The 23,727-nt window shown below is 47.0% G+C and overlaps 1 protein-coding gene across 1 annotated transcript in view; it reads left to right on the top strand.

Moving 5' to 3' along the window:
- The window catches only part of vps13d (vacuolar protein sorting 13 homolog D), an 87,664-nt gene that overhangs the window by 56,135 nt on the left and 7,802 nt on the right, over positions 1-23,727 (top strand). Inside the window, exons 40-65 of the mRNA XM_071203590.1 lie at positions 454-559; positions 1,851-2,003; positions 2,458-2,593; positions 2,684-2,731; positions 4,520-4,670; positions 4,808-5,024; positions 5,109-5,356; positions 6,417-6,608; positions 6,723-6,849; positions 7,273-7,415; positions 7,507-7,637; positions 7,881-8,056; positions 8,181-8,304; positions 9,441-9,676; positions 9,763-9,865; positions 10,243-10,400; positions 10,503-10,611; positions 11,305-11,475; positions 13,129-13,233; positions 17,205-17,354; positions 18,048-18,197; positions 18,310-18,406; positions 18,597-18,745; positions 19,335-19,469; positions 22,100-22,267; positions 22,587-22,762. Of these exons, the coding sequence (XP_071059691.1) occupies positions 454-559; positions 1,851-2,003; positions 2,458-2,593; positions 2,684-2,731; positions 4,520-4,670; positions 4,808-5,024; positions 5,109-5,356; positions 6,417-6,608; positions 6,723-6,849; positions 7,273-7,415; positions 7,507-7,637; positions 7,881-8,056; positions 8,181-8,304; positions 9,441-9,676; positions 9,763-9,865; positions 10,243-10,400; positions 10,503-10,611; positions 11,305-11,475; positions 13,129-13,233; positions 17,205-17,354; positions 18,048-18,197; positions 18,310-18,406; positions 18,597-18,745; positions 19,335-19,469; positions 22,100-22,267; positions 22,587-22,762 (3,859 nt within the window). The remainder of the gene's footprint in view (positions 1-453; positions 560-1,850; positions 2,004-2,457; positions 2,594-2,683; positions 2,732-4,519; positions 4,671-4,807; positions 5,025-5,108; positions 5,357-6,416; positions 6,609-6,722; positions 6,850-7,272; positions 7,416-7,506; positions 7,638-7,880; positions 8,057-8,180; positions 8,305-9,440; positions 9,677-9,762; positions 9,866-10,242; positions 10,401-10,502; positions 10,612-11,304; positions 11,476-13,128; positions 13,234-17,204; positions 17,355-18,047; positions 18,198-18,309; positions 18,407-18,596; positions 18,746-19,334; positions 19,470-22,099; positions 22,268-22,586; positions 22,763-23,727) is intronic.

Here is a 23,727-nt window from a genome sequence, read left to right as displayed (position 1 = left end):
TCTCTCCACCTCTTCAGACAATGTACAGGCCTCTGATTTGTGTTTTGCCAGAACAGCTTGTCATCTGCTTTCCGCTGCATGGCCTCTGCTTGTGATCCATTTTGCATTTGGGCGCGTTAGTTTGTTTGATTTCTATAGATTGTTGCATTGTCTACGATGTAGTAGAGAACAATGCTTTGGGACATTTGATTATCGTATTATCTGACGATAGTGGCATTTCTCTCGTGTCGCACATTGTTATGTTACTTTTGATAAATCAATACCTTTTGAAGGATGATGTGTAATGCACCCTCAGTTGATCCCTTAAAGGGAAGCACTCCAATGCACCTGTGTCTTGTCTGCCTGATCTCACAGTTACAGAGTAGTGCATGGCTGTTGGCGTGGACCGTACTCTTCTTCAGTCGGCTCTGAATCCTTCCTGACCCAGGCTGATGGGTTTCTTTTGTCTTTCAGCTGACGTGAAGCTGTCCAAGAGGAGGCAGCCATTTGTGCCCTACGCTCTGCGCAACCACACGGGATGCACCATGTGGTTCGCCACTCTGACGACCACTCCTACACGGTACGAGCAGCCATAACCACCTCCACGTGCTGATAGCTGGACATGAGTGAATGCTCCGCAGATCAGAACCCCAGGGTCAAACTCAAGGTGCACTCACTTGGACCGGGGTGCTTCTGTCGAGAACAGGTGTGTCGAACAAGGTGTGGCCAGAGGGTCCAGACCGGCCTGCGGAATGAGTTTTAGGAAACAATTGTTGAGAAGATCTTAACTGCAATTTTCACAAAGTGTATGTATTTGTATGTATAAATGTTGTCCATGTACGAGGCAGGGGGATAACCTTCTTCTACTTTAGTTTGTATGGTGTAGCGTTCCAGTTCCGGTGGTTAAGGATTACACAGATGTGAAAATTAATGTTAAATAATTGAATTTGTAAAAGGATAGTTCATTAAATGTGAACATTTCCAGGATGTAATGTTTTGCCTCAAAACAAAGGGAACGATTTGGAGTTGTGGTTATTTTGCTATGATTGGACGGGTCTGGCCCACTTGAGGTCAGATTCCACCGTCTGTGGAACCTGCACTCAAAGGAGTTGGACTCCCCTGATCTAAAATATTCTTATACAGGGGGTCCGCAGGGTCTTAAGAAGTATTAAAAGTTGATCAATCAATTTAGCGAAAATGAAGGCTATTCAAAAGTATTAAAGGGCATTCTCCAAGGTGTTACATTGTGTAGCTTGTTTTCAGTAAGTATCTAAATGGCCCAGAGAGGTTGTGTTCCACAGTGTGCCTGAATGTAGTCACGGCGTAGGCGTGTCGTGAGATCCTGTAGTTTCTTTCTGGCATCCCGTTGGGTTTGACGTCATCTGAACAGGACGTCGCGCGCTCGCTGCTTGATAGCACGCGGAGGTCCGTTTACGCCGGTTGTTAAACAGCATCGTTATGGGGAAATGCAGGTCTGCGTCCAAATGGTTGGAAGATAAGGAGGAAGGACAATCAATACTGTATGTAGTCAATGTGAGGTGAAGTGTGTCGCCAAGGTAACCGGTTAAAACTCGAAGTGGCGATGAGGTCTTAAAAGGTCTGACTTCAGGACTCCTGCGTAGACCCTCTTATACCATACATCACAATTCTAAGAAAAGGAACCCTTGTTGATACTAAATGTGCATAGCAAATGTGATACCATAGGAACATTAACATCATGTCACCTTTGTGCCGATATGAAGCCAAATATGACATCATATCGTTAGGGCACTTATGAATGTTTACATTGTGTCAGTGACGGGGTTCTCCACAGCACGCAGGGTGGATCTCAGAACAACGTCTCCTTGTAAAGCTCTCCACGTGTTCCACAGGGTGGCGCTGTCTCACAGCAGCAGTGCAGACTCCATCTCAGACGTGCACGGCCCGGGAACGGATGACACCCACAATGTGAGCCAGTGGAGGGAGGTGCTGCCTGGGGAGGAGGTCCCCTTTGAGTTCGAAGCCCGCGAGAAACTCCGCCACAGGTACACCTCTGATTCACAGTACACTTTACTAAACACACATGAACTCTTTTATCAAACTGTTGATGGGTTTGGACTTTCAACTCAGAACAGCTGTCTTGAATGTTGCTATGAATTGATGGTATGCATCAAGAATGTGCATACTGTCACTCTTTGGTGTAAAGTTTCTTTATGCTTTCAAACTTCTCTTTGAATTTCATGTTATCAAAATCAATATGACTGCTATGAAGAGATGATCCATGTAACGATGTGTGTGAGATGTTATCCTCTGCACGTGTGTGTGGATGTTACCTGTTAGAGTAAAGACACTTACACCCTGCACAGACCCTGCATGGTGGGTTGGTGTCGGGTGTACTTGTTGTCCCGTGCCGTGCCGTGCTCTGGCTGGCTGCCCTTTTCATATACAACTGTATCTCGTATCAATGAGTGAGTGAACGTGTGATTATGCCCTCTGCAGACAGACCCACGAGCTGAAGCTTCACCAGCTGGTGGTGCGGGTGTGTGGGTGGGAGCAGGTGAAGCCGGTGTCCGTGGACAAAGTGGGCGTGTTCTTCCGTTACGCGGCTGCGGACAGAAACAGCTCCTCCAACACTGTGAGCACCACGCAGAAACAGCTGTTCACCTTTAGCGTTGAGGACACATTGCCGTGGAGTTTGACGTGTTTCTCCTCTGCTGTTCCGCAGGTGGGCAGTCCTATCAGCAGAACCAACATCATCCACCCGCATGTCTATGTGAGTCACACTGCTTTGTTTTATACAAGCACAGTACAATACTATTCCATATGCATTACGTTGCATTACATTGCATTTAGCTGACGCTTTTATCCAAAGCGACTTACAATAAGTGCGTTCGACCAACAAAATACAAACAGAAGAAAACAGAATCATAAAGTACATCAGGCTTCATAGAGCAGAAACATTTCAAGTGCTACTCAGCTGGCTTCAGGTAAGCCAGCCCTTTATTAGTATATAAGTGCTTTGTTAGCAGTTCTATCGCTCGAGGTGGAGTCGAAAGAGATGAGTTTTCAGTCTGCTTTATTGTTCCGTAAGGAAATGTGTTCTGGACTCCGTCCTGCAGTTCCACATACAAGTACATATACACACATAGTAAACATTAAAATACATACACATATCATCACTCATACACCGTTTGCACAAACACAATACTCAGACGCACCTACTGACGCAGGCGACCTATTGCACCCCTCATGGCCAACATGAGTATTACATCACATGTGAGTGTTGAGCAGCTTCATGGACAGAGCTTCTAGAGCTTCAGCCTGCTCTTGGGAACCCTGCATCTTCTCCCAGAAGGAAGGAGCTGGACTTCTGGGTGGAGCGTGTGGGGGGGGTCAGACACGGTTTGTTGTGCCTGTCTAATAATGGACTGCTCATGATACCATATCGTATGGTGCTCTCCAACACTGCATGATACACCAATAACATGAACTTCTGCTCGACTCCGTAAGCCCTGAGTGTACGCAAAATACAGCCGCTGTTGAAGTCTAGAGCACAGACCCTCTACATGGACTCTCCAGCTGAGTGTACTATCTATATGAACACCAAGGTACTCATAGGGGCTGACCTGAGCTATGGGTTCATTGTGGATAACCACCCACTGCCTGTGGGTCCCACACCACCTCCTCAGTCTCCTTCACATTCAGCACAAGATGGTTAACATCACACCACTGCACACATCCCTCTATTCAGAGCGGGAAGCCTTTGTGCATGAAGCCAAGGATGGCTGCATCATCGGAGGATTTGATTATATGGTTCTGGGGTGGATTGTAGTGTAGTCGTTGAGGGGCTCCTGTACTGACTGTCCGGGGCTCTGAGAGAGCATCGCTGACCCTGTCGTGCGGAGTGTGTTTGGTTCAAAAAGGAAAATAGCATGTACACTAATCTGTAAGCAGCTGTGATGCGTACTTTAAAGTTTACACCATCAAACCAAAAGACTCCTATAATCTGAGTAATAATAACCGGTGTGTCCTTGGGCAAGACGCTTCACCTGAACTACTCCTGTGGGTATTGTCCACAGTCTCTGACCATTGCATGTATGATATGTGTGTAATGTGTGTATCTGTAAAGCGCTTTGAGTCGTTGAAAAAGCGCTATAATAAATGTAAGGAATTATTAATTATTATTAAAGAAACAAACAGCGTAGTAAAGGTGACACGGCGAATACAAAGGTAAGTTTGTTAATCAACAATGTAAGGATTATATATGCTTATCAATGCTTTAAATCTACCCAAACACTGTGTATAAGACCGTTACCAACACTTGTACAGTCAACAATAACAACAATAACAATGTTATTAAGCAGCTTAAGGAGCTTATTGCCTAATACCTGAGCACGTATTCCCGTCACATTGATATTAGTCAAATGAATGAAAACAGAAAGTCCCCAGTGATAATAATAACTCACGCCTGGTTGAGTGTACGATGGCTTCATTAGTTTGATCCCACTGAAGCTCCATGTGCACCCTGACGGTGCCTGTATCTGTGTGCCCCCCCCCCCAGTTCTCTGCCCTGCCTCCAGTCAGAGTCGTGTTCTGCATCACCATGGAGGGCAGCGCCAGGAAGGTGATCACTGTCCGCTCGTCCCTCATGGTGAAGAACCGGCTGGATGTTCCCATGGAGGTCCGCCTGGACAGCCCTTCTGCTCCTGACAGTAACTCTCTCTCTTCTACCACTCACAGCTAGCGCACTTTATCACACAGAATTCTTTCTTCTCTTTTTACTTGTTCTTCTTGACAATTCATGTGTTTACCATGTGGGTCACATTAATGCAACCAGCTGTGTTTCCAGAGCCAGTGGTGCTGCCTCCTATCCTCCCCGGCCAGGCATTGGCGGTGCCCCTCCACCTCACGTCCTGGCGCCTGCAGGCCCGGCCCAAAGGCCTGGGCGTGTTCTTCTGTAAGGTTCCCATCCACTGGACCAGCGTGGAGCGGCCCGGGGAGATCAGCAGCAGCAAGAGGGACTGTCTGTCAGCAGACTTTGACGACAGCCTGAAGCGGGACTTCAGGTGTGTGCAGCCGGTCACAGGTGTTGTTCTCTGGTTGTCTCCTGTCACATGGCGCTGTTTGCCTAATTTCTCTGCATCTCGCAGATTCTGTGTGGTCATCAAAAAGGAGAACTATCCGGAGCAGCAGCCGGCCAAGAGGGTCGCTGGCAGTGCGAAGGAGATCTATCGACAGCCAGGCCACACCATCTACCTGCTGCCCACCATGGTGTTGGCCAACCTGTTGCCCTGTGACCTCAACTACTTCATCAAGGGCACATCCATCAGAGGCTCCCTGAAGCCGGGGAAAGAGGCGGTGCTTCACCCTGCCGACACCTCTCAGAACATGGAGCTAGGTCAGCGCCGCCCTGCAGTCGCTCACTGGCTGTGTTTGTCCCACAGAGGGGACAGTGACATTGTTACAGCAAAAGTGAAGAGCCAAAAATAGCAACATATTAATTAAGAGGCATGCATAAAATATTAAAGATAGAAATTGAAAAAAAATTACAAAAATTACAAATGACTATTTACTAAAATACACATCTAGATTTATTTCAGTATTTGAATCGACTAAGAGTTAGCGGCCAGTCATCTTTTTTATTATAAAGCGGTGTATATATATATTGCAAATATGTGACCCGCTCTATCGAAATCAGTCGGAAGTCGCAACGGCTCATTTCAGAATAAACGTGGATTTGTGTAAAAAAATAGTTTTTCGGGGTTCGGGTGTTTTGTTTGATTTTAAATAAACAAAGTCTTGGGTTTCAGAATATGAAACTTTTATTTCCAAAATCACACGATAAATACATTTATGAAGCTTGTGAAGGGAAGGCAGGCACCTCTCACTCGCAATCTGCTCTTCCAGCAGCGCCGCCCCCCTCCCTCCGGCTGACATTATGAATGTAAGAGTAAAGTAATCATAGATAACACGGCAGGGTCCGTTACAGTTTGTTTTCATCTGATTTCAAATAAACAAAGTCTTGGCTTTCAGAATATTAAACTTGTTTCGGCAAATTCAGATGATAAATACAACTTTGAAGCTTCGTCACAATTACAAGCGGAGAACGGAGTAACTTAACGTCACAGCAGGCGCAACAACAGCCGGTGTTTCTCGTGAGTGTTTTCCCCGGGGAACAAACACAATACACACAAATGCAAAATTACACAAACACACACACGTATACACACACTTCCCCCAGACCAGTAATCCAAACGAAGATATCTATATATTTAGCTTAATATTTGGAGAACAACAACAAACCTGATATCATCAGAAAGCCAGGACTCTCCTCTTTCCAGCAGTGTATCCAACTCAAGATGTGTCTTCGGGTCAATGCGACTGATTCCGATGGAGCAGGTCACATGTACCTTTCCACTCCTTCACTCGTTCACACTGCTGTCATGTCTGTCCGTCAGGAGTCCTGCTGGAGAGCTTCCCCGTGTGCAAAGAGCTGCTCATTCCCCCTGGCACTCAGAACTACGTGGTGCGCATGAGGCTGTATGACACCAACAAGCACCTGCTCTGCCTCACCATCCGCATCATCCTGCGAGCACAGGGGGCTCTGAAGATCCTGGTCTCTGCCCCCTACTGGCTTATCAACAAGACGGGTAATGTTTCATTAACAACACAAACTACAGTTTTACATGTTACAAAACAAACCGGCCATTGCTCAAAGAACACGCGTCTCTGTTATCATTCCCTGAAACTGTTTCCTTCCTTAGGCCTGCCGTTAATCTTCCGTCAGGACAACGGCAAAGCTGATGCTGCAGGCCAGTTTGAGGAGCACGAGCTGGCCCGGAGCCTCAGCCCGCTGCTGTTCTGCTACACTGACAAGGAGCAGCCGGCCATGTAAGTGTGTGTCAGAGACCGGGTCTGGCCTGCCTGCTGCCTGAGGCACTGAGAGACATCAGACATGTGCACGGAGAGAGTCCCTGACTTAGTGATAGTGGGATGAGCTGCTCTAAATTCTCCTTACATCCCTACCTTCCGTTTGTACGGTCCAGTGGCCAGAGGCGGTACTGCATGTTTCAGGTATTCAGGCCCACTTCCTATAAAGGCAATGTCTCAAGGAGCAACATCCAATTTGACTCGAGATGAGTGAGTCATGATTTTCAATGTGACATGTGTTTTAACCATAACTCATGAATTCATATTCAAATGATTTACAATGTACACAGATATATTGAAAGGATGAAATGTGTGATGGCAATGGAAGTAAACTGGAGTGACCTGCGCAGACATACATTATAACCCCGTCTATCTTGATCGCAGGTGCACAATGCGGATCGGCAAAGGGATCCACCCGGACGGAGTCCCTGGCTGGTGCCAGGGCTTCTCCCTGGACGGGGGCAGTGGAGTCAGGGCGGTGAAGGTCATCCAGCACGGGAACAGGCCTGGCCTCATCTATAACATAGGCACGTTTGTATATCACCAAATGTCTCAGTTGTCACATGAGCAATACAAAGGTCTGTCGGGCTTTCAATGTCCCCCGTCTGATCCACACAGGCATCAGTGTGCGGAAAGGAAAAGGACGCTACAGGGACACACACATAGTGACCTTTGCCCCGCGCTACCTCCTGGATAACCGCTCGACACACAAACTGGCCTTCGCTCAGAGAGAGTTTGCAAGAGGAAAGGTGAGGAAGACATCCAGAAAGAAGGTTCAGGTAGCTTCGTGGCAAATGAGAGTGAGTGAGATACACTTCTTGTTGTACAAATACAAGATGGCCAAAATGCAGAAAGTTAAAGAAATCCACAAAGCGATAGATGATGTCATGGTGGCTTCATTCATACACAGCCCATGCCTTCCTCCAGTTCTCCTACGAGGGGGACAGTGGGTCCAGTAGGACGGGAGTCATTGAAGAATGCTTTTGTTTTAGGGTGCGGCTAACCCGGAGGGCTACATCTCCACCCTGCCGGGCTCCAGCGTTGTCTTCCACTGGCCACGCAACGACTACGACCAGCTGCTGTGTGTGCGCCTCATGGACACCCCCAACTGCACCTGGTCAGGAGGCTTCGAGGTCAACAAACCAAAGTCCTTTCACGTCAACATGAGGTGAGCTACATGTACACTCTCCAGAACACACAGATGTAATACAGATATATATATATCTATTCCACCATCTCAGGTTGTGTGGGAATTGAAATGAAGAATTTGAAGTGGATGTTGTTTTGAACAGGGACACACTGGGAAGCTGTTTCTTCCTGCGGACAGAGATCACCCTGAAGGGGGCCACGTACCAGATCTCCTTCTCTGACACAGACCAGCTGCCTACACCTTTCCGCATCGACAACATCTCTGAAGTAAGCCAAACAGCTCTTTCATAACTGCTTACAGTGAGGAAGACATTTAAACTGTTATTGGCCTTCACAGGCTGCTGTAAACTAAACACCTCTCTGACAGAACGCCTCACTGAGTGATTTAACTCATAGTCTAACTTTCAGGTTTCTCTTTTCAGCCGCAGACCCCATGTCGCCTCTTTATGTGCGTCGCTAAGTTCCTCGTACTACGCGTGTACTTTAAAGCGGCTCGGCATCTTTAACAATTTGCGAGCGATTTTTCAAGTTGACCGTCTGTAGTATATAGTGCCGCGCACATATACCATCAGGACGTTACTGATGGGGTGCGGCTGCGGAGTGATACTGTGTGTACGCAAGCCCGCATCTAGGACGGATCTATGTATCATGGCTGTAGACCTGTTGAGTAATAAAGATACCTCATACAAAGGTCTACGGATACCTTATTACTCTCCATGACCTGCGGTCAGCTATATAGCATAAAGGACTATTACACCGTCTTTCTGGAACAATCCGAAGTGTTGCCAAACGTTTGATTTGTAGGTATTTTTCGGTGCGCTGTGTTTCTCTTTCTCCTCAACTTCCGTGTGTGACTCTCGGCCTCCGTAGTGGCGAAGCAAATATCAAAGATCGTCTCTGCTGAGCGTTGACAAGATGAGGGGATTTTGAATCGGTTTTTTACCGATGCAAAGACGCTACGTAATCGATGCATCGCGAGTTCAACCCAAACTGTAGCCGATGTGCACTCTTTCAACCGGTGCACTCGCATCGTGAACGTTTATGCCGGTGCACCGATGCGAATCAGTGAATCTTAACATCTCTAGTGGGCAGGCAGCTTAAGTCGCATGAACTCTACGAGCTCTACCCCTGACCATTATTAAGTAACAAACAAGGGGCCTCCAGGTTTAGCAGCGTCACATGCTTGAGTGTTTCTTTGTCTCCCGCATGCCTTCGGTCCCAAACAAATTGAAACATGATAAACATGGTGTTTATGCAACTTCACACATGCAAAAGTCAGTAGGACATAAAATGATTTGATTGTTAGAGGCGTGCGATCCCAGGAATGAAACATCGTGGAAGTGGTTATTGGGTCTGTCCCCTTTTTAGTCAATTGAACAGATTTGGTTGTTTCCTCCCTTCAGGTTCCTATCCAGTGCTGGCAGCATGGTGTGGCGGACGTCCGCCTGCACACGGAGGTGAAGGCGGACTGCGTGCTGGACTACGCCTGTGACGAGCCCACCCTGCCCCCCTACCTCACTCTGACCGTGAAGGGGGCGGGATCCTCAGAGGTCACTGCAGACATGAACTTCTTCAGAGAGTACAACAAGCTTTACTACGAGAACTTCATCTACATCGCTGCCACGCACACCTTCTCACCGTACGACCTGACTGACTGATGGCATCACCATATCTCTTTATGTTTCTCTGTACTGAAACGTTAAAGGCATCCTCTTGTTGTTGCAGGAACGTGGAGAAGAGGCCTGTTGGGAAGACGCGTCTGGTGAGCTGTGCCGAACTGGTCCTCGACGTGGACACTAAGACTCAAAGGGTCATCCTGAAGAAGAAGGTACTGTTTCATGTCAGGTGACCCACACTGCGCAGGCTAGGGTCAGGGTGAGGGGAAACAGCATGCACGTTCAGAGGGACATCTAACACAGAGGATCCACGTGCCGATCAGCCAGGCAGTGGCAAAGGAGTCATCCACTCACAGCCTCATGTAGTCGTGATCCCGGGTTGATTAGGGTTACACTTTGTTTGTCTGCCATGGATCAGTCCCATAAACACAGTGTGTGTATGCTGTGATGTCACAGTGCATGTGCAGCTCTGGGTTAGCCTTAGGGAGAGGACTCCGGTAATCAAGTTCCCCCCCAGTCGCAGCCCGTGAAGAAAGTAATGATTTGAACAACACGCACTGTAACTGTTGTAACTGTGATGGCTGTGCAGGAGCCTGGGAAGCGCTCTCAGCTGTGGAGGATGACGGGGACCGGCATGCTGTGCCATGAGGGCTCGTCCCCCCCGCAGAGCAAGCCTGCACAGCCCCGCCCCCTGGACTCCTCGTTGGTGCTGGACATCGCAGGGCTGGCAGCTGTCAGTGACAACAGGTGTGTACTGTGTGCGGTCAGCAGAGCAGACGTGTCTCGTTGACCAGTCACCACAAACTGTGAGGAATGTATCAGCGAACCCTCCTGTCTCTTCTCTCCCAGTTTCGAGCCGCTGATGCTGAGGAGGCCAGACTCTCGCCGCAGCACCACCCAGACCTGGTTCTTCAGCTCAGGCATGCTGACCTGCGGCCTTCCCCGGCTGGTGGTGCAGGTGGGGACACCACGCTGTGTTTATATGTCTTTGGTTTGGAAGAAGAAGAAGAAGATTAAACTTCATTAAACCCCCTATGGTGAAATTCAGTTTTCCACTCTGTTTTATACACGGAGTACAAATACACACATGCAGTTCGTTTTTAATACACACACATTACAAATACACACATGCAGTTTTTTTGTAATACACACAGGTATATAGGTGCACACATGCACATGCACCTGGAGAGGAGCCCCGAGTGAAGAGGCAGCCAGTCGGTCCAGCGCCAGGTAGCAGTTGCTTAGGAGGTGAACGGGCACCTCTCCAGCGATCAGTCCACGCTCGGTTTGTTTTGTCCGATCGGGACGTGAACAACGAGCCTTCGGTTCCAAGTCCCTCCAGACTGAGCCGCTCTTTGATTCACGGGTCAAACACCAGGGGCACACTTTCCCACAGAGCACTGCAGGGGCTGCGCAGTCACCCAAAATGATTGGGCTCACCGCTACATTTATTACGATGTGAACATGTGAACATTCCTGAAGTATGTTGCTGCTCTAACTCATTGTAAAGCGCCTTCACTGTACTGCCATGGTGGCTTTAATACGTACTTAGTTCCCAGTAAAGGCATGAATCACTGAAGAGTCTATTGCTCTCCTCTTTGCACCGGGAGGTTCAGAGTCCTGAGACTGAGGTCTGTGATTTGTTCTTCAGGTGAAGGGTGGGCTGTCAGGTTTGTATGACGGAGCAGAAGTGGTGCTGGGACCAGACTCAGGGCTGCAGGCTCCTGGCCCTGAGCAGCAGTTCATCAACCAGAAGATGAGGCCGGGTTCTGGTGTGCTGTCAGTCCAGGTGCTGCCAGACGGACCAACACGTGTCCTACAGGTCAGGATGTTTTCTTTTGGCTAATCCCTAGGTCAATCCCAAGTTATTCATAAATTCAACTAGCTGACCTTTTTCCTCCACTCTTGTGTTGAGTATTTAAGGGCCAATAGCCGCTTTCACACCAAGTACTTTGCCCTACTTAGTGCCGGCACTAAGTAGGGGACTGGCTTCAGTAGAAGCTGCTGGGAGTCCCAGCAGCTTCTACTGAAGCCTTCCGAGTAAATCGCCAGAACGCCGACACCTCCTCATCTCCACCGCTCCCATGTTTCTGTGTTGCCATAAGTTAGTCTCCCTCCGTTGGTGCGCGGGGCTAATGCTAATGCTAATAATGCTAATGCCAGCAAATACAATGGCGGCTTCAAAAAACTTTTCAGAGTTTTACGGGGGTGGTTTGCAATTTGCCCAGCCAATCGAAATTGGTACTTTTTTGGTACCACCTCGACAAAGAAACCAAAATCAGAACCATAACTGCTCTATACAAAGTATTTTCCTCAAATAAACATTCAAATACATATATAAAAGGAAAATGGGAAACAGAATTGAACACAACCATTTCAGATGATGATTGGCAAAACATATGGAAGATACATCGATCATCCACCAATCCACGGATATGGAGGGAATACAGATGTTTTATCACACTTAAGATTCAGAGTAAATACTTAATTACAAATCCTCTGTGCCGGAGAGAATGTGGAGAATCAGAGGCCAACCATTGACACATATTTTGGAAATGTCAAAACATACTTAAGTTCTGGGAATCGGTACACAAGGTTTTGCAAAAGATACTGAGATATGAGGTTCCTATGGACTACATGGTACTCTATCTGGGCAATGTTCACTACATCCTCCTTCTGTGGAACAGTGGATGGAGATTGTGGTGGAAATTCATTTAATGGAAAACATGACATATCGACTGAGACTGCATGAAACGCAATATGAAGAGAAATGGGAGAAATGGTCAATGTTAAAGATTCAAACCAGCGCCAAGGAATACTGACTGATTGAGGAAGAGGAACTGTTCTGACAAATGTCAAATGAGAATGTGACTCCCGGCTGCTTTCTTATTTTATTTTACATTATCTCTGTATTTGTATCTATAGCTGTATTGCATTGTTTATTTTGTCTGGGTTGTTATGTACGTGCACAGCTGTTGTTGTAATGTTTTTATATAATAAAAACTAAAGTGAGAAAAAAAAAATTCAAATGATCCCAACCCTAAGTATTACAGTTAGACTTTTAATAACTCCAGTGTGAAGGTGATTTGTCACTTTATTATTCATTTTGTTTTGTAAATAAGAAGTTGCAGTTTTATGAATTGGAATGTTTAAAATAAATTCCAGGGGAGTTTGGAAGCTAAAGAACGTGTGTCGGGGGGGGGGGGGGAACCACTGCACTATACTAGCCGGTCACTGAAGTTCACTAAAACATCCCTTTTCTTTGTTACTGTCAATGAGTGCCGTGTCATATTCAGCACGTAGCGAACGCTAATTAGTGTAATGCTGTTAACTGATTGTAGAAGAATGTATTGCTTACCCCATCTTCTATATATCACAGTTTGTATCTTCCTCAGCTAAAAATGCTCTGTTAACATCTAAGTTTTATTTCCAGTGGTTTGGACCTCTTCACTTCAGTTTGTGTGTCTGTTTGTAGATCAGTGACTTTAACCAGAGGAGAATGATCCGCAGCTCCCCCAGCACAGAGCAGGACCGGGGGAAGGGGGAGGTGAAGAAGAAGGAGCCTGAGCAGGAGCTGGAGGTAACGCTGACCACTGATTGTCCCCCACATCATCACCACATTTCTTATCATGTGTAGACAGGGCCGGACTGGGACAATAAGTCAGGCCGGGAATTATACACCCAGCCATTTTTTGTGCCATTTTGCTGGATTTATTTGTCAATATTTACAGCGTTGCTGCCCATAGTGATAGCCCTATACTTTAAATCTACTACTAGAGACGAGAGCGAGGATACACCAGGGTATAGTACTCGCGCATCAAAGCTCCGCCCCCAGCTGCACAGCCTCTGCTCACTGCAGCTGTTCTGAATCAAAGCTCTGTCTGCTCACTGCAGCTGTTCTGAATCAAAGCTCCGCCCCCAGCTGCACAGCCTGCTCACTGCAGCTGTTCTGAATCAAAGCTCCGCCCCCAGCTGCTCACTGCAGCTGTTCTGAATCAAAGCTCTCAAACCGTTTGAAACCCACTCACACTGGCCAACAGGGGCCAGTGCCCCCGTAACACTGACCAGGGACCCCCCTGTAGCCCCCCTCCAAAAAAAGGTTACAATTAGGGCTGTCAAGTTAATAACGCGTTAACGCAAAAAAAATTAACGCCACTAATTATTTTAACGCGATTAACTCATGTGTATTTTTTGTCCTCGGCCGCCCCGTAGTTTCAGAGCGCATCGAGTTTAAAATACCATCTACAAGCTGATGCTGACAGCCCCGCTCCTGCCGCCCGCTTGCTGTAGACCACACTTCCACGCTCACCGGCAGGCACCGACTGGCTATTGGGAGGACCGGGAGGGTGTGTGTATGTGTGGCCTGAGCGAGCGAGAGAGAGACCTTACGTGCATTGTTGTTGTTAGCATCTGGTGCTAGCTAGCTGAGCTAACGGATATAAGGAGCCGTTTAAATGAAAACAGAGGAGCGCTCTATCCACACAACTGCACCGAGCACTTGACTTTATGCAGGCAGCCAGACAGCGGGACATTGTACGAGAAGTCAGCACACTCAGCACGGATAGTGGGCAACATGATTGCAGCGTCCAGGCTAGGGTTGCCAACTTCCAGAAATGGAGAAACGGGGCACATGCATGTGTCCCCCGCGCGCACGAAGATTTTCGGGTTTCTGGCGGATTTAGTTTCTTTTTTGTTACTTTATTTCGGGGTTAGGGTTATGTTATTTAATTCTTTTGGGGGAGCCAGCCCACTAGGGTTCGAGGGGTCAAACCCCCCAAAACCCTCAAAATGCATAGAAAACTATGCATACCTATAACACAATACAAACACAATGATCTTACACCTGCATTAGGCTACTACATCACATTGTACATCAGCATGTTCAAATCGGATAGGTGGGCACTAGGGACATCTGGGCACCTCGATGTACAATTGGCTATTTTGTCCAAAATGTTAAAAAATAAATATTTGAAAAATGGTATTAAGTAATGCAAAGTATACATGATGTGAACATGCACGGTACATCATTATTAGACTTAATGTTATCTCACACACACACGTGCGAGCATTGTGCCTGCCCTGTCAACTGAGCGGTCCTAGTGCCAGCACACAGGCACGCAGCCAGACACACTGCATTGCGCGCAAACAGAAAAATATTTTTTATTTTTCCCTTTACACGGGAGTCCGGGACAAACAAAGTCCCGTACGGGACACGCCCCTGTTGGCTCAAATACGGGACGTCCTGGCTAATACGGGACGGTTGGCAACCCTAGTCCAGGCAGCTCCCGTTCGAGCATATGCCTTGAGTTGCACATAGCTCCAACGATCCATCACACACACACACACACACACACACACACACACACACACACACACACACACACACACACCATTTGTATTGTATGAGAGAGGTTCCAGGTTGAATTGAGGCGAATATTTGTAATGTTCAGAGGTTGTTGTGTTTAATATTCATGAGAATATTTGTCATTGTTCAAATGATAATAACATTAGCATAAAGCATATTTGTCCACTCATATGTTGATAAGAGTATTACAAACTTGAAAAATATTTCTCTAAGGTACATTTAGAACAGATAAAAAATGTGCGATTAACTATGGACAATCATGCGATTAATCGCGATTAAATATTTTAATCGACTGACAGCCCTAGTTACAATATTACAATTTATTGGAACTAAATCAAATCAGAGACCCGGATGTACAGTGGAGATTAAACTGTTCATTGCCTTATAAAAACAAATACTGTTTATGATTTTTAATTAAATTGTCACTTAAAGTTACTAAAACAAATAATCTAAATAAAATAAAAAACGTGGTGTGGGAACATTTAGGAAGGTTGAAGACCAGGCGAGCCACTGCATTCTGGATGAGCTGCAGAGGTCGGATGGCACATGCCGGTAGACTAGCCAGGAGGGATTTGCAGTAGTCTAGGCGTGAGATACGAGAGACTGGGCCAGAACCTGCGTCTCTTTCTGGGTCAGCTGGGGACGCATCCTCCTGATGTTGTAAAGCGTGTATCTGCAGCAGCGGGTTGTAGCAGCGATGTTTGCAGTGAAGACAGGTTGTTATCTAGGGTCACACCCAGATTCCTTGCAGTCTGAGTCGGGGAAACAATAGAGGTGCCGATGTTGATTGTTAGGTCAAGAGTGGGACAATCTTTTCCCGGAAGGAAAAGCAGTTCAGTCTTGTCAAGGTTGAGCTTGAAGTGGTGAGCAGACATCCACTGAGAGATGTCAGCTAGACAAGCAGAGATGCGTGCAACGACCTGGGTCTCTGAGCGGGGAAAGGACAGAATTAATTGGGTGTCGTCAGCGTAGCAGTGGTATGAAAAACCATGCAGGCTTATGACCGATCCGAGCGAGTTTGTGTACAGGGAGAAGAGGAGGGGACCAAGAACAGAGCCCTGAGGGATCCCTGTAGTTAATTGACGAGGGTCGGACTCTGACCCTCCAGACTGGTGCGGATCCAGAAGGTTGTTCTGATGGAGATAACAGGAGAGTTGTTTAAAGACAGCGTGTTCAAGTGTTTTAGACAGGAACGGGAGGAGAGAGACAGGCCTGTAGTTTATAACATCAGACGGGTTGAGAGTGGATTTCTTTAGGAGAGGGGTTACTCTTGCCTCCTTGAGACTGTTTGGAAAGTGACCAGAAGTTAGAGAAGTGTTGATGAAATGGGTGAGAAACGGAAGAATATCAGGAGCGATAGTCTGAAGGAGTTTTGAGGAGATAGGGTCCATAGGACAGGTGGTAGGACGGGCAGAGGTAATGAGGGTAAGAACAGAAGAGCGAATATCATCAACCTTTTTTTCAAAGTGGTTAACAAAGTCGCTTGGCAGAAGGGAGGAGGGGGAAGGGGCTTTGGGGGGGTCCAGGAGGGTGGAGAAGATGGAAAATTGTTTTTTGGGATTGGAATAGGAATTACACAATTACTTTATACTGTCTTTGTCTTTTTAACCCGCTTTTTCTTGTGCCCCTCTCATGAAATAACTGGCCCCAGCCTGGCCCCCCCAGTAAAAATGGTCTAGAACCGCCACTGGACACACTGGGATAACTTGGACTAAAGTTAACCATCCAAACACTCAGAGAGTCCTTTATCTCACCCGGGCTGACGTTATCAGAGCCTCTCAGTCTGACAGCAGAGGGCTCTCCCTCCACCTTGTTGTTGAAACAGCTCCTTATATCCGTTAGAGCAGCTAGCTAGCACCAGATGCTAACAACAACAATACAAGTAGGCTTACCAGTGCGTGCTCTCTCTCTCTCGCTCGCTCGCGCCACACATACACACACCCTCCCTCCCGAGTTTGAATGACACACAGAGACCAATCGAGGGCTTTGAAGTACGATCTGTATGACAGTGGCCATGTCGGCAGACCACATCATGTAGACAGACAGTCCCCCCTGTGTGAGGCAGACCCACAACGTTGCGTTCACTATACATAAAAAGAAATCAGGCCTGTGTGTAGATCTTGTTATGATCAGCGCAGACTGTGTGTGAGGTATCAGGTAGCCCTCTTATTGCTCTTCATTCTCAGGTGTTGGTGAACCTGGAGGAGGGTGTAGGGGTATCTCTGGTCAACAAGGTCCCAGAGGAGCTGGTGTTCACCACGCTGTCCGGGATAGATGTCCACTTCACCCGCACTGCAGCTAACGAGGTGTTGGAGCTCAGCATTCAGAACATCCAGGTGAGCCCCCCCCACCCCCGCCCCACAACTGTGACATCTATTTGTATAACAACATTTCATACAAAAGCATGTACAGGTGCAGCCAGTCCTGAAACAGATGTAAACAGAAGTCCTCTCTGTTCAACAGCAGCTTCACCGCCATTAACTACCAACACGTGTTCACCATCACCATCATCATCTAACAGCACAATATACAAATATTATCCATACAAACACATAAACCTCTCACTAATGCTCCACCATGGAAAACACAGACATACACCTCCTGCTGTCAGTGCCAAACCATTTATATAAAGAAACAGTCTGAGGGATGTATCTGTCTTACAGTGCGTAGCTTTCCTCCTCCTGTACCATACTTTAGAAACAGCAACACTCTTTAAAACAACAACAACTGTGTGTGTGTGTGTGTGTGTGTGTGTGTGTGTGTGTGTGTGTGTGTGTGTGTGTGTGTGTGTGTGTGTGTGTGTGTGTGTGTGTGTGTGTGTGTGTGTGTGTGTGTGTGTGTGTGTGTGTGTGTGTGTGTGTGTGTGTGTGTGTGTGTGTGTGTGTGTGTGTGTGTGTGTGTGTGTGTGTGTGTGTGTGTGTGTGTGTGTGTGTGTGTGTGTGTGTGTGTGTGTGTGTGTGTGTGTGTGTGTGTGTGTGTGTGTGTGTGTGTGTGTGTGTGTGTGTGTGTGTGTGTGTGGTGCTCTGCAGGTGGACAACCAGCTGGTGGGCAGCACGCAGCCTGTGATGCTGTGTGTGACGCCCAGCTGCAGTGACAGCAGTGTGAGCGACAGCGGCCCTGCCCTGCAGGTCAACTCTGTGAAGGTTCCCAGCAGCCTCATGCTCACAGACCTGTTCAAGGTGAGGGCCACACTCCTTTACTGCTGTGTTAGTGTGCTACAGCATGTGTAGTGTGCGAGTGAGCAGCAGATAGAATCAGGCGACTGATGATGTAAGGGTGATGTGTTCACAGCACCTCATGGTGACCGCCCGCCGCTTCACCGTCATCATTGAGGAGAAGCTGCTGCTCAAGCTGCTCAGCTTCTTTGGATACGGGCAGACTGAGGCTGGTGGGTCATTAGTTCATCTTCTTAAGACGTGTTTCATGCCGTTAGTAACATAGTCACTTTGTTGTAATGATGTTATGTTGCTGTAATGATGTTATGTTGCTGTAATGATGTTATGTTGCTGTAATGATGTTATGTTGCTGTAATGATGTTATGTTGCTGTAATGATGTTATGTTGCTGTAATGAATGCAGAGCTGGAAACATTTGATGAAAACATCTACGAGAAGCCCAACGAGGAGTCAGGACCTCCCAAACGCTACTACTTTGAGAACCTGAAGATCAGCCTCCCCCAGGTCAAACTTAGCGTGTTTACCTCTCACAAGCTGCCTCCAGACCTCAAGGTAACCAACGCACTCATCTCTACTCACAGTACTGTTGAAACGTTAGTGATCATAATGCATTGTGAGTGCAGAAGAATGTATACACTTGATATCAATGAACATTAAAAGCCATCATTCAGATGTTGTTCCCCATCAGTCTGGACTGTCCAAATATCTACTGACCTTAAAAGGCACTCTATATACACAATATGTCATGATTGTGAAAATAGTAGAACATAATGTATGAGGACTAAAGCGTCCAGCTGCACTAAGACAGGACAGGTAATAAACTCTCTGAACATGAGAATCAGCAGCAGGCTTCACCTTTACACAACATTAGGATTCTAGACACACACATGAGCCCAAACTGCCTCCTGTGTGACAGGCAGGGCAGTCCGCAGCAGGGGTGCTCAGCGGCAGTGCCCTTCATGTCGGGCACTGCCTGCCTGCCTGCAGATAGAGCGGCCGATTGTCCTGACACAAGGATTAAACAGCAGTAGACGTATTATTTTAAAACTGCTATAATAGCTTCAACAGATTGATGTCCCTCTGTAACTGTACTTCCCTTCTCCTCACATGTTTTGAATAAGGCTGTGTGTGTTCTCTGTAGGCTCTGAAAGGCACCCTGGGCTTTCCTCTGGTCCGCTTTGAAGACGCTGTCATCAACATGTACCCCTTCACCAGAGTGCACCCCTATGAAACCCAGGAGATCCTCATCAACGACATCCTCAAGCACTTCAGAGAGGTATGCTGTGACACTGCTGGGATCCCGCCTCCTGCAGAACCCAATCCATTGTGAGACTTTGTTGGCCAGCCATTCTCCATGTTTGATAAATAAAGTGAAGATCATTTCTATCAGCTGCTACATGCACAGCAGCTGATAGCAATGGTGGTTTGAGTCAGAGATAACTAGGTTATTATGGTATGCTGAAAATAAATCATTTAGCTTATTGTATTTATATACAGTACCAGTCACACGTTTGGACACACCTTCTCATTACGTTGCATTTAGCTGATGCTTTTGTCCAAAGCGACTCACAATAAGTACATTCGACCAGGAAGACACAACCTTGAAGAAAACAGAATCATAAAGTACATCAGGTTTCATAGAGCCAAGCATTTCAAGTGCTACTCAACTGGCTTTAGATAAGCCAGTCCTTTATTAGTATACAAGTGCTTTGTTAGTAATTCTATCGCTCGAAGTGGAGTCGAAAGAGATGAGTTTTCAGTCTGCGCCGGAAGGTGTGTAAGCTTTCTGCTGTCCTGATGTCAATGGGAGCTCATTCCACCATTTTGGAGCCAGGATAGCAAACCCACGTGTTTCTGCTGATGGGAACTTGGGTCCCCCTCGCAGCGAGGGTGCAGCGAGTCGTTTGGCTGATGCAGAGCGGAGTGCATTCAATGGCTTTTGTTTATTTCAATTGTTTTCTACTTTGTTGATTTATACTGAAGACATCAAAACTATGAAAGAACAAATGTGGAACTACGTAGTAAACAAAAAAGTGTTAAAAAATCCAGAATATGATTTTTATTTTAGATTCTTCAGAGTTGCCCCCTTTTGGCCTGATGACAGCTTTGCTCACTCTTGGCTTCTCTCAGTCAGCTTCATGAGGGCGTCACCTGGAACGCTATTTGACTAAGAAGGAAAGTGATGGAGAGCTGCGTCAGATGGCCTTGCCTCCACAATCAACCTCAACCCAATGCGGTGCGGTGGTGGCGGCGAAGTCCATAGGGACTTGGCTTGGGAACCGGAAGGTCACCGGTTCAAGTCCCAGAAAGACAAAGGCCCATTCCCAAACCGCCCCCCTACACCCTACCCCTCCGTTTGCGCGTTCACGCCATATTAAGGGCTGTTCCAAACCAACGAGTGTGGAGCGGTGTGGAGGGGGAGTGGGCTATCAAGCCCTCAAACAGCGAGTCTGCAGCGGTGCTGACTTGAGACCGGTCTCTACCTGACCCGTCTCAACGCTGTGTGTGTCCGTCAGGAAACAAGCTGTTCACAAGTAGTTCCAGCAAACATCCACTGATAAACTGCGATGTTAACGACCTCATGATGACCTCATATGTTTTTAACTTAGGATCAAACCTGTGTTTAGTCTAGAAAAAGGTAAATGTGTGCATTTTATTATAAAGTTGTGTATATTTACAGACTGTTGCAAAGACTAAGAAGCTTATAAACATCAGGTTTAAAACTAAAAGAGTTTTACAAAAAAGTAAAACAATGAAAGATGTTTGTAGTTTTATTTGAGTTATTCATTTACATTTTTTGTCTAAGAGATGCTGATTTGAAACCGTTGTTACAGACAGTTACGGCACTTCCTGTTTCCCCCGGAGAGAGGGGAGGCCGTCCCAAAGCTTGCTGCTGTGTTTACTCCCTCCATCTGACAGGGGGGAGCCTCGTTGAGCTGCGAGTGTGGCTACAGACGGAGTTCAGGGTCGAGGGAGTGGTTTGGGATTGGGCCTAAGTGCTACCGAGGTGTCCAAGGCACCGTTCCCTACACTGCTCCCTGGGCGCCGTACATAATGGCAGCCCACTGCTCCTTACACTAGGATGGGTCAAATGCAGAATGGACATGTCCCCTCTGTGGGACGATTAAGGGCTCATCTGGGAAGTCCTTCAAGACTGTTGGAACACCATTCCAGGTGACGACGTCATGAAGCTGACTGAGAGAAGCCAAGAATGTGCAAAGCTGTTCTAAAGGCTGCTTTGAAGAATCTAAAAATATAAATCATATTCTGGATTGTTTAACACTTTTTTGTTTACTAATAATTAAAATAAATCAAAACCTTTGAATGAGAAGGTGTGTCCAAACGTTTGACTGGTACTGTATATATATATTGTTTACATTGATATACTCTACTTCCTCTGCATTGCTTGCACACTGGTCTTGTTACATATTCTTGCACTATTTTATTTCTATTCTGTTTCTTCTTGCACAATTTTTCTTGTTTTATCATTTATTTTATGTTATATATGTTTACGTTGCATTGCTGAAGTAGCCTGGGACTTAAGATGCTCTTTGCCACATCTACACTGTAGTTACTGTGCACGTGACGAGCCTTTGTGAACGGAACACCGTCAACTAGCACACACACAGCTACAACTTGCAACTGCACTACTTTTTAATAGTTTTACTAATTTATTAACTGATCGACATCAGAGATGCAAAATATCATCCCTGTGTTTTTTATATTGTAAACTGTATTTAAATGATGTGCGGGCATGTATGCATGGTATATATGTTTATGTGTGTATATGTTTATATAGATATATATGTATTCGTTTTATGTGGAAATGCACTGCGAGGATTGTCGTTGTACCTGGTGCGCTGACAATAAAGGAATTCTATTCTATTCCTTTGCGTCTTTGTGCAGGAGTTGATGAGCCAGGCGGCTCAGATCCTGGGCTCTGTGGACTTCCTGGGAAACCCCATGGGGCTCTTGAACGACGTGACGGAGGGCATGTCTGAGCTCATCAAGTACGGCAACGTGGGGGGCCTCATACGCAACGTGACCCACGGAGTGTCCAACTCTGCTGCCAAGGTAACCTGTGAGCTGTGGTTCACTCCTTTCTGTCTGTTCATAACAACAGTGCTACATTTCACATGTTCTTTGCTGGGCTCTTCCTTGACATCATCATATTGTACAGGTGTTCCTGTTATGCGTCCAGCTCCTGCATCTACACATCAGCACATGCATGTGCACAAGCGCACACATAGCATGTGAAAGTTGTAAAAGCTTTCACCTTTCTTCAGACTGTTTTATGACTTGCAAGGTGTCCTTGGGTGCTTTGAAAGGCGCCTCTTGAGTACATGTATTATTATTCTGCATAGTGAGCATGCTCCTGTTCCCTGTGTGTCAGTTTGCAGGGACGTTATCAGACGGGCTGGGAAAGACCATGGACAACCGGCACCAGAGCGAGCGAGAGTACATCCGGTACCACGGGGCCACCAGCGGGGAGCACCTGGTGGCAGGGATCCACGGTCTGGCTCACGGTACCCCCCCACTCTGTGTCCACTCTGTGTCTGCGCACAACTCGTAGGCTTTAGAATTATTTTCCGTGGGCCCTCCGAACACAAAAAAGCTCAAAAGAATCAGGCCCTATTCTTGTTTCCACACAGATACTGTCAGTGTATTTCATGTTGAAAGGTGGAGAGCAGCACACATGATGTGACTGAACGCTGATGCGTCTCATGTTGAAGCTGCTGGCTGGGAGAGACAAAGGACATCTGTGACCAATGAAATAACAGATGCATGTGCACTTGGTGAAGAACGGTGTTTTGTTGTCAAAAACTGTTCAATTTACATGTAATGTTTGGAACATATTCAGTACTCTAACGGTACGTCCACGCGGCAGCGCTGCGTTGAAGCTTGCCGGTAGGCGTGTCTGTCGTGCGATCACATTAATCTCCCGCCCCGGACACACAAGCACGCTGTTTGATTGGCTTGAGCTTGTACTGGCATATGATTTGATTGGCTGACGCTTCAGTCGACGCTTGAAAAGTTGAACTTTTCTCAACTTTCGAAGCGAGCAACAGAGGCAAAGCGACGCGACGGAACCCCATTCAAAGTGAATGGGAAGCGTCTCCGTTGAAGCGCTGCCGTGCGCGCTGCCGTGCACGCTGCCGTGTGGACGTACCGTAAGAAGGAAAGCAGAGCAGAACGCAGAGCTGTCTGTGAGTGTGGACTTTAAAGGTCTGTTGTTAGGAAGGTCTGTGTGTATGTCTTCACAAGCCGATGAGCACACTGAAACTCTAACGGCCCGTCCACCCAGCGGCGTGCGTTGACGCTTGCCGGTGGGCGTGTCTGAAACTCGACCAACAACCAATCACATGAATCTCCCGCCCCGGACACACAAGCAGCGGTTTGATTGGCTTGAGCTTGTACTGACATATGATTCGATTGGCTGACGCTTCTGCCGAGGCTTCAAAAGTTGAACATTGCTCAACTTTTGCAGCGAGCCACGCCAGCTACGCTCTGCGTCGCTTCCCACGATGCAGTTC

This window comes from Pseudochaenichthys georgianus, chromosome 7 (genome assembly GCF_902827115.2).
Source record: "Pseudochaenichthys georgianus chromosome 7, fPseGeo1.2, whole genome shotgun sequence".
Classification (NCBI taxonomy): domain Eukaryota; kingdom Metazoa; phylum Chordata; class Actinopteri; order Perciformes; family Channichthyidae; genus Pseudochaenichthys; species Pseudochaenichthys georgianus.
This window is presented reverse-complemented; position numbering and strand designations above follow the sequence as displayed.